The 10,879-nt window shown below is 38.2% G+C and overlaps 1 protein-coding gene across 1 annotated transcript; it reads right to left on the bottom strand.

Annotated features, from left to right (window-relative positions):
* Nucleotides 1-1,165: 1,165 nt before the first annotated feature.
* LOC137250479 (uncharacterized) lies at nucleotides 1,166-8,079 on the bottom strand. Its single transcript, XM_067783361.1, has 3 exons — nucleotides 7,567-8,079; nucleotides 6,869-6,996; nucleotides 1,166-6,557 (listed from the first exon to the last, which is right to left on the bottom strand). The coding sequence occupies exons 1-3, from the start codon at nucleotides 7,746-7,748 to the stop codon at nucleotides 3,883-3,885; spliced, it is 2,985 nt and encodes a 994-aa protein (XP_067639462.1). The 5' UTR covers nucleotides 7,749-8,079; the 3' UTR covers nucleotides 1,166-3,882.
* Nucleotides 8,080-10,879: the final 2,800 nt, after the last annotated feature.

Genomic DNA, 10,879 nt, shown 5'->3' with positions numbered 1-10,879 from the left:
GGCATTCGATCACGGATCGTATGTTACGATTCGGCCCCTGGTTATCGATATTCTTACTTTGTCATAGTCGGGTGGGGAAGCCATTATTCCATTACCGTCGATTACGGGCTCGATTCCATGAACTTCCCAGGGTGTTTCATCGCTATCTCCATTTAGGAGTACAGATAAGTGGTCCCTCCATAATCTAAGCACACTCTGGAGATCAGTTACCTGATCGCAGTTTTCGTTTTTACAGGAGTTTACCCCTACCTTAAAACTTATGTCTTTCGCCGGATTTTTGGTAAAATTTGCGCGGGCGTTATTTCTGGTGGCTAGAATCTCAAACTCTTTGCACTAACGCCTTTCAGCCTCTGCTTTTTTGTACTTTATTTAACCGCGGCCTTTTAGGCCATACAAAATATTACAATGATGGAAGACATAATAAACAATTTTGAGAACAAAGAAACTGTATTCGTAACAATGTCCGAAATCTTGGGCTTATTTGATTTCAAATCCGTCCCTGAGTTCATGACAAGTAAATATGTAGACAGCAGATGCAAACCCAAGAAGTCATACTCTAAAAGCGAATGTTTGTCACTTCAGGAAAACAATTGTGTAAGTCAATTCAAAAATGTTCGAATTCGGACTTTCTGCATTAAGTAACTCTGTTTCCGTTGAAGAAACCTTTATCTCAAAATTTCTTTCAAACACGTCCTATATTTAATACATTTTGATATAAACTGGATTGGTTAGGCAACAAATTTTGAGATAGGGCAACTTGGACAGGGTGTTATTCCACTCAGCAGTCAGCACTTGAACAAATACGCAATACAAGTATAAAGAAATACAAACTCAGTTTTGCTTAAAGAACGTATCTCAGATATTCTGTTAAAATTCCGTATCTCTATCTATCCGATACAGCCTTATTAACAAAATGCCTGAGATACGTCTTTCTTAACAAAACTTTTAAGTTACGACCTTTCAAATTAATATAATATTTAATTATTTACAGACCAGTAAAACCAAACATAAAAACAAACAAACGTTGCGACCTTTCTATTAGGATAGGTCGATAGGATATGGTTAAATTTTCGTATCGTGTTACATAATATTGTTTTCCGTTAGGCAGTTTTCAGATCTTATACAAAGCTTTCAGTAAACAGTGAAATTTGATCATTTTGCTGAATAAGAACAATTTTATGATTTGTAATAAAATGTCGTAATATTATATTTATTTAAGAAAAAAAATTTTATTTCTGTACAAACATATAGCAGTTTTAGAAATATAAAGTGATCAAAAATCCAATCGATGTTGTTGTTATTATTAATACTAGTAATGCACAAAACCGAGGAACCGAATTAAGAGAAACAGGCCCTTAAATTAACCTATTGTGTAGGATTGTAAAAGAAACCTAAAACGTGTTTAAAGATACTGTATCTCAATCCCCAAATTCCGATAAACATTTCTAAAAGAACCTAATAACTGTTCCCAATGAAGGAAATGGCGAAGCATTATCCATGCCCGCCCACAAGCGCATCTGTTTAACGCAGAGAATCTTCGTGGTGTATTTGCAATTTTATATTAGTTCGAAATATCAGCGATTACCGTGAAGCCTTCGGGGAGTGTCTTTATCGTTAATACAACAACAACCAGTAGTCGCTGTCTTCCCGACGCTCGTCAAAATATATACTCTAAAGCGACCGCCCAGACAGCAAAATCAGTTTAATCTTTCTAGCTAAGCGTGGGGCAGTTAAGGGCGAACAGTTTCATTTGAGTTATAGGAGAGTAATTTGATGTGCTTGTAGGCGTATGAGTCGTGGCACAGTAGTTGACGTACCCGACTCAAACGTTTGGGGTTGCGGGTTCAAAGCCCACTGCAACCAAGAATTTTTTAAATTTATTATTTTATAAATTATTAGTTTAATGGACTGTATTTTATGTTCATTTAGTTTATGGTGTATTTAAAACACGGGACGATGCAAAGCATTGGTACACCTTTATTTATTTAATTTGGGGCGAGCATAGGGAACTCTGAGGTTTCGCTCTAATGAGCCACCTCATCTTTTATTTGAAGACCCCTTTAAAAATGTGATATGGCGGCGAGCAGGGGGCTCTAAGGTATTGGCACCCCATTTTCTACTAGAAAAACCTCTATTTATTTAATTTGGGCCAGCATAGGGAACTCTGAGGTTTCGCTCTAATGAGCCACCTCATCTTCTATTTGAAGACCCATTTCAAAATGTGATGTGGAGGCGAGCACTGGGCTCTGAGGTATTGGCACCCCATCTTCTACTCGAAGAACCTCCATTTTAAATTAAAAACTAAAACTATGTCTTTAGAATATTTCATAAGCCGGATGAGAATTTCAGCGCTTATGAAACAAACGAAAGAAAAAACTAATAGTTTAAGTCGCTTAAACATGCCCCCCGCCCTAGACGGCTTAGTCGTCTAGTTGTAATTCCATAGGAGCCGGTCTTCCGGCTCGAAGGACCATAGCTAAGCGTGGGGCAGTTAAGGGCGAGCAGTTTAATTTGAGTTATAAGAGAGTAATTTGATGTGCTTGTAGGCGTATGAGTCGTGGCACAGTGGTTGACGTACCCGATCAAACGTTTGGGGTTGCGCGTTCAAAGCCTACTGCAACCCAAGCATTTTTTAAATTTATTATTTTATAAATTATTAGTTTAATGGACTGTATTTTACGTTCATTTAGTTTATGGTGAATTTAAAACACGGGACGATGCAAAGCATCGGTACACCTTTATTTATTTAATTTGGGGCGAGCATAGGGAACTCTGAGGTTTCGCTCTAATGAGCCACCTCATCTTCTATTTGAAGACCCCTTTAAAAATTTGATATGGACGCGAGCAGGGGGCTCTGAGGTATTGGCACCCCATTTTTCTACTAGAAAAACCTCTATTTATTTAATTTGGGCGAGCATAGGGAACTATGAGGTTTCGCTCTAATGAGCCACCTCATCTTCTATTTGAAGACCCCTTTCAAAATGTGATGTGGAGGTATTGGCACCCCATCTTCTACTCGAAGAACTTCCATTTTAAATTAAAACTAAAACTATGTCTTTAGAATATTTCATAAGCCGGATGAGAACTTCAGCGCTTATGAAACAAACGAAAGAAAAAAACTCATAGTTTAAGTCGCTTAAACACTTTCCGTTTTGACTGCTTAAGCAATTATGTGCTACCACATATCATGTAGCTGCCCTATATGGCAAGGTTGAATTGACTTTAAATTTGAACTCGCAGTGGGGTTTTGGGCCAGTAGTGTTTATTTTTGAGTTCAACGGTGCAAGTATTATGTTTTGTTCATAATCAATATGTTACAAGTTTTTCAGTTCTTCAATAGGGTAAAACATCTAGGCATATTGGAAAAATAGGGATTCTACGGGTTTAAAATTGGTATATATATGGAATTCATGTCGAAGTTTGCCGTGGTAAAAAAAAATTCGATCTTCACATGTGTGGCAGGCACAAGTCGTGTTCACGTTCGCAAAGAAGTGTATGTATGGAGTGCTTAAATTTGCGAATCTCTGGTAAAATATGACATTTTAATCAAGGAATAATTGTCCCTTTGCGAAATGTAATTATGAACCTGCTTAATTTTTTCCCTAAACGCCTTTGTACATGAGTAGCATTTTTGGTCGATTATTTTACAGTCAAGCAAAATCACAGAGCAAATGATGGTTGAATATTAAGAAATCGATTAGAAAACCTACTCATGTTAAGCAACTATAAGCTACATATTTTAAATGAAGTGCAATGTAAACAACATTTTTTCTATAAGCTATTTGGAAACAATTTCCTGCACTATACATTATTAATCATATAGTATGTAAATATTTCTTTACATAAACTAAATATTATATATATGTAAGTAAAATTTTAGTTTTAAAGCAAATGAAAATTTTGTGCGCGCTGCTCGCTCTGATCATAAGCAGCATTCATAATATGCGGTTGATGAACGTAACCGATTATTTGTGGAAATTGATAAACAGTTGTGGGATGTAGTTGTGTTGTTTGCGCTGACTGCGCTGCAGATGTGGCTGATGTTTGACGTTGACTAGTGTGGCTTTGTGTTGTTTGAGGATGATGTGGCTGCTGTTGTTGTATTTGGGAAAGGTGTTGGTGTTGTTGTAGTTGGGAAAGGTGTTGCTGTTGTAATTGGGAAAGTTGTTGTTGTACAAGTTGTTGCTGTTGTTGTTGCTGTTGTGGTTGTTGTTGGTGTTGAACTGACTGTTGTAGCTGTTCCTGCTGTTGTTGCACATATCCAGTTGACATTATAACTGGTGCTGCGGTTGTAGGTTGTGGTGCATAACGCTGTTGCAAAAAACGCATCGTTTCTGTAGCATTTGGTGTGAGCTGTGACCAAAAACCGCCTTCTTCACCAGTGAAGCAGGAAATATTTGGATTTATCTTCTTTTCTTTGACAGGCGCAGCAGCGCTGGAAGTTGGGGCTGCTGTTAGTAATGTACTCTCAGCATGAATAACTGTACTATTGGAATCATTCAATTTCCTCTGCGAACTAACCTTATGAGCATGTTTTGATTGGGCTTTTAAAAATGCCAATTTAAAGTCTTGATGAAATATTCTACGAAAGAAACTTTCACTAACGGCTGTTTTATTTTGACGCTCACAATCTTCCTTATATTCAACATGCATTTTCTTTATATTTAGTGAGCTATGCAAATAACGTGTTTTATAGTTTTTGTGTGGAACCCATGTTGGATAACTGTTTATATGCTCATGTACACCGACAATTAGTTCATCAGGAATTTTATTTTTAGGTAGAGTTCGTTTACCACGTAAATCTTCACCAGCATAAGCACCCGTTTGTTTATCGATATTCCTTTGTGCATTGGCTAGAAAATGGCATCCAACACAAAGCGTAGCATTGAAGAAACGTTGACAAACGCGTACATTTTCACCTCGTTCTCCGCGTAAGAAGTAACGATTTGTAAATGTACGTACACGATCTGTCTTGCGATACTCAGGTGCTGTCATACTGGTATTTTCGTGTATCTCAACACGAGACAATACAAAATCCTTGCGTCTCTTAAAGTCCAAGCGCCAGAAAGCTGCACACAGTGCCTGCCTTTGTTCTTCTGTGAATTTAGTATTGCACTTAAATTTACAATGTACCTCTGGACAATTTACTGGCTGTGGTGTACGAATTCTCGGTTGTCTAGAGGGTCTATAATATTTTTTCTTTGGTTTTGCATTTGCCGAACGCTCAGGCCACGCTTGCTTCTTGGCATGTTCTACAGCACTAACTGTGACTCCAACTTCTGCTACTGGATTCAGTATCTTAATTGTTTTTGGTGGAGGCTTCGGTTGTGCCGTAGCAATTTCTGCTTCCGCCTCTTCCGCTGCAGTCTTTATGCTTTCAATTGTAGTCAAGCGAATAGTTTCGTTTTCTGCAATCTCATTTATGCCCGGCGTGGCGCTAATAACTTTTTGTGATTCAGGCGCTGCATCTCCACTGTTTTCTTCTTGTTGTTCTTTTTTGCTCAATTTTGTGACAGTTTTTTCGTCCTTATTATTGGATTCATCCAGAGAATTCACACGCCTTTCCATTTCTTGCTTAATTTTATTACGTCGGCCTTCGCCGCTGCCTCCACGTAAATCAACACCTGTATAATTACCTGTACCATCATCGTTTTCTAGCGCATTTTTCACTAAATAACCACTGACCAGTAGAGTTTTTTGGAAAAAATCTAAACATACCCGTACACGTTCGCCATCACTGGTCGGCATAATATAATGATTTGTATGTTTACGTGGCTTCTTTTTATGATTGATACGCCTCATCTTGCCAAGGGGCTTACGTTCTACGCATTTTAACAAATAGTTTTTGCGTTCTACAAAATTCAAAGCCCAAAATTCTTTACATAATTTCTTTCTTTGTTCTTGATCGATTTTCTCGCATTGCTTTTTGCATTTCCCAATACAACCCACAGGTTTTGGATGCTTGGCTTTCTTTTTGGTTCCTCCCCATGTTAGTTCTTTGAAGTAATTTTTGCTCTTTTTTCTCGGTTTCTTGCCCTTTTTGACGCGCATAGATCTTCTAACATTTCGTGTTATTCTTCTCAAAGGCCTTTGATGATCTGATGATTCACTGCTATCGCTGTCTTCTTTTTCCTCTACATCGGTTTCTTTTTTATCCTTATTCTCTTCATCATCATTTTTGTAATTTTCATCACGAAAATCATCATTTTCAACATCGCTTTCCATTTCATACTTCATGGCGACTGAGGCAATTGGGTTAATTGGATCATCTGTGCCCATATCATCATCTTCATCATAATCGCCAAAATCACCATCATCACCATCTTCTTCAGGATCATCTGTATCAGTACCATAAACAGCCTCCACCGGGCATTTATAATCTACGTCGCCGTCGGTATGTTCAGTTTTTATCCTTTTTGCTTGTTTTTTACTGAATACTTTAGATTCTTCAAGATATACAGCGCTGGTATCCACAAAATTGTCCTCTGCTGTTGCTGTAGTGGGCGTGTTCCAAGCCGTTGCCTTTTTCCTTTTTTTCCGCTTGGAAAATGTTTCAGCTGAAAGCAAAAGTGCGTATACAAGAGCCGTGTCAGGCATATAACTTGATAAATAATATATCATACAAAAATTGAGTAAATAATCTAAAACAAAGTTTTATTACTTAAATTTAACAAACAAAGCATTCCTATAATTTTCCTGACACGCCTCTGTATCGAAACCGCAAAGCTAACTACTTAATACATGATCTTATCTCCAACTTAACCAAAAGCAGAAAAACATCTCACCTTGTACATAACCTATTCCCGTAACTATACTTTTGTACAGATATACATACACTCATCTATCAATGTTCCTATTGGATTCTTACCTTCCATATCCAATTCAACTTCCGATTCTGCCTCCGATTGTTCCAAATCTGACTCATCTGATTCATCGACATTCATACCAGTTGTACTATCGCTTCCAGCGCTTGCATTTCCACCGAATGGGCATTTTCTATAAATTAGAAAAAAATATAAGGTAATAGTCTAGTTGAGGGGTCGACTGCTAATACGCTACCAAAAATATCGAGAGGTGTCAAAAGACGCGTCTCTGTCCGGAGATATTTACAGTTGAAGTTGGCGATTTCCATGTGGTTGTTGTTGTGTTCGTACCCACAACAAAAATTGTGCATCACCGTGGCGGTAGCCACGGTTAAACCACACACCCGGACGTGGCATGGCGTAGCCCACGGTTATTTTTTATAAGCGCGGCCGTAGGCCGCCAACGCCGAAAGGTGTTCTGCGCAAAAATACTATGGATCCGACCCCGGTTTCGGAGGCACCCGCGGGTCTTTTTTCGTTTTTTCGTTAATATCTTTTGAGAGCGTTAATATTTTTATTTTTCGCCTTCGGATTATTAATACTGATTTCAAGACGCGTCGTTTGACACCTCTCTCGATATTTTTGGTAGCGTATTAGCAGTCGACCCCTCAACTAGACTATTACCAAATATAAGTATACATATGTACTTACATACAAAACTTGGGCTTCTTATATTCATATGTCTGTAAAATATGTTACTTACCCTCCTGCACCACCAGCGGGCATCTTGAATTCACCTGCAGGGACTTTGCCTCCAAATTTTTCAACAAAATCTTTTACAAATTGCAACTGCGGCAAGTTGAGCACCGTTGGGTTTTCAGTTACGAAATTAATGAACAACTTCAGCTTTTCCAAATCTGTAGCGGACAAATTAGGCATGGCCATTTTTGCAAAAACTTTTTTTGTTAATTTTTCACAGTAAGAGGATATATTGGACTTGATTTTGTATGTTTTTATATAAAAAATATTCCTTTTGTTGTTTGCAAAGCTATATTATGTCCACTTTTTCAAAAGAAATCAAATATTTTATGGAAAAATGGTGTCCAAATTCTTATCGCGAAACTTCTTTTTGTCAAATAATGTTGGAGCAGAGTCGCTTTTTAACTGGAGTGAAAATTTGGGCAGGTAACCTCGTGTTCCAATGAAACGTGAATAAGATGGATAGAGATTTAAAGCCAAATTAAACTTCCTTAAGCCGGAGTCATTGGTGCCGTAAGCTGGAGACATTGGTGCTTTATCGGTAACCGTATCGGTAACCTTATAACAGCTGATTCGACCAACCTTATGAGAATCAATGCAATCGATTATTGGTGCCTCTAAGGTCGTAACCGTATCGTAGCCAACCAATTGGGTTTTGGTTTACCGTCGTAACAATAAACAGCTGATTACGTTAGGGATACGGATACAGCGATACGACATACGGCACCAATGACAAATGACTGTTTATCGTTACGACGGTAAACCAGAACCCAATTGGTTGGCTACGATACGGTTACGACCTTAGCGGGACCAATAATCGATTGCATTGATTCTCATAAGGTTGGTCGAATTAGCTGTTAAAAGGTTACCGATAAAGCACCAATGTCTCCAGCTTTAACCCTAACGCCATAGTCGTAACCATACCCATATCCATAACCATCTCAATGTGATCGATTAATGGTGCCTTAAACTAAAAATCGTGAAAATTTCATAAAAATGATGAAAACGCAAAAAATTACAAACATATTGCACAAAAAAATAAGTACCTTAGTCATAACGTATCCAAAACAATGAAGAAAATATAAAAAAAGTTATTAAATTCACCAACTCAAATATTTTTAGGTTATGGATATGGCGAGAAACCAAAAACCAATTGATTGGCTATGGCGTTAGCGTTATGGTATGGCACCATTAATTGATTACATTCCTTTCCACAAGGTAGGTTCCATCAGCTGATTTACCTTATGGAAAGGAATGTATTCGATTAATGGTGCCATACCATAACGCTAACGCCATAGCCAATCAATTGGTTTTTGGTTTCTCGCCATATCCATAACCTAAAAATATTTGAGTTGGTGAATTTAATAACTTTTTTTAGATTTTCTTCATTGTTTTGGATACGTTATGACTAAGATACTTATTTTTTGTGGAATATGTTTGTAATTTTTTCCATTTTCATTATTTTTATGAAATTTTCACGATTTTTAGGTTAAGGCACCATTAATCGATCACATCGAGATGGTTATGGATATGGGTATGGTTACGACTATGGCATTAGGGTTAAGGAAGTTTAATTTGGCTTTAAGCCGGAGTCATTGGTGCCGTATGTCGTATCGCTGTATCCGTATCCCTAACGTAATCAGCTGTTTATCGTTACGACGGTAAACCAAGACCCAATTGGTTGGCTACGATACGGTTACGACCTTAGCGGCACTAATAATCGATTGGGTAATAGTGCAGTTTACGGTACCCACCGAAATTTGGGCCAAAATTTTCGAGTGAGGTATCAAAAGACGCGTATTCACGTCTAGATCAAGAATCCGAAAGCGGAAGTTAACTTTTTTTCCCGTTCAAAAGATATTAACGAAAAACCGAAAAAAGACCCCGGGTCCCTCCGAAACCGGGGGTGGGATCCGTAGTATTTTTGCGCAGAACACCTTTCTGCGTTGGCGGCCTTCGGCCGCGCTTATAAAAGATAACCCTGGGCTGTGCCATGCCAAGTCCGGGTGTGTGGTATAACCGTGGCTACCGCCACGGTGATGCACAATTTTTTTTATGGGTATAAACAAAACAACAACCACATTAAAATCGCCAACTTCAACTGCAAATATCTCCGGAGAGAGATAAAATATTTCTTTTCCGCCTTCGGATTATTGTTCTCGAGATTAATACGCGTCTTTTGATACCTCACTCGAAAGTCTTGGCCGAACTTTAGGGTGGGTACCGTAAACTGCACTACTACCATCGATTGCAATGATTCTCATAAGATTGGTCGAATCAGCTGTTATAAGGTTACCGATACGGTTACTGATAAAGCACCAATGTCTCCAGCTTTAAGCAGCATCTACCGACCATGGTTCAGCTATACATGGTTGGCTCATCTGTAAAGCAACAAAATATGTCTGTTCAAATTATCAAAATCTGTGTATTGGTGTTGGTGCGATTGGTATCGAATAGAAACATAAAACTTAGCAGTTTTTGTAAACGTGCGTACAAAAAACGTGTGTCTACAAGTAGGTAGCTTGATTCGTACGTTAACATCGGTTGATGACCAGACAAAGTTTCTGCAGGATAATATAAATAAGTTATTCGATGATCACGTTCCACTAAAAATAAAAACACCTAAATACAAGAATAGCCCTTGGTTCAATGCTACATTAAAACACCTTATCCACCTTTGTAACCAAGCCTACTCACGGTGGAAAAGGTACAGAACAGTCGAAGCGCTTAGCTGTTTTAAAACAGCTCGGCTTATTGCAAACAAAGCCATAAGGCTGGCCAAGGCAAATTATTTTAAGTATAAGTTTAGTTCTGCTTTGAATACAAAAGAAAAGTGGAACAAAATCAAACAAATAGGAATTGGTAAGCCCAAAAGTGACCTGTCTCATCCCCCTGATGTCGACATCAACGAAATAAATAATACTTTTGTAAGACTACCAAACTCAGCCGACAATGTGTGTATTGATAACTACTCCGTGCGTGTTAATGTTGACACTAGCCCTTTCGAGTTTGTTTGTGTCGATAATTGTGATGTTGTCCAAGCCATACTTTCTGTGAAGTCTAACGCAATGGGGCTTGATGGTATATGTTCAAAGTTTTTAAAGGTCATTCTTCCCAAAATCCTTCCCCACATTACTTACTTGGTCAGCTCAATTTTGACGACCGGTGTCTTCCCAATATACTGGAAAGCTGCAAAAGTTATTCCAATCCGTAAACAAAATAATGAGTATCGACCAATAGCCATACTCCCTTTCCTCTCTAAGGTCGTTGAACGTATTCTACATGGGCAAATCGTATTGTTACGAATATTAGCAAAA

Source organism: Eurosta solidaginis, chromosome 4 (genome assembly GCF_040869045.1).
Source record: "Eurosta solidaginis isolate ZX-2024a chromosome 4, ASM4086904v1, whole genome shotgun sequence".
In the NCBI taxonomy this organism is placed as follows: domain Eukaryota; kingdom Metazoa; phylum Arthropoda; class Insecta; order Diptera; family Tephritidae; genus Eurosta; species Eurosta solidaginis.
The sequence above is the reverse complement of the archived record's forward strand: the minus strand, read 5'-3'. Positions and strand labels throughout refer to the sequence as shown.

Excerpts from the sequence above, each read along its gene's own strand:
- LOC137250479 (XM_067783361.1), bottom strand. The coding sequence starts at position 7,748 with ATGGCCATGCCTAATTTGTCCGCTACAGATTTGGAAAAGCTGAAGTTG. Across the intron at positions 6,997-7,566 it reads CCCGCTGGTGGTGCAGGAGG|AAAATGCCCATTCGGTGGAA; the intron begins GTAAGTAACATA and ends TCTAATTTATAG. Across the intron at positions 6,558-6,868 it reads AGTTGAATTGGATATGGAAG|CTGAAACATTTTCCAAGCGG; the intron begins GTAAGAATCCAA and ends TTTTGCTTTCAG.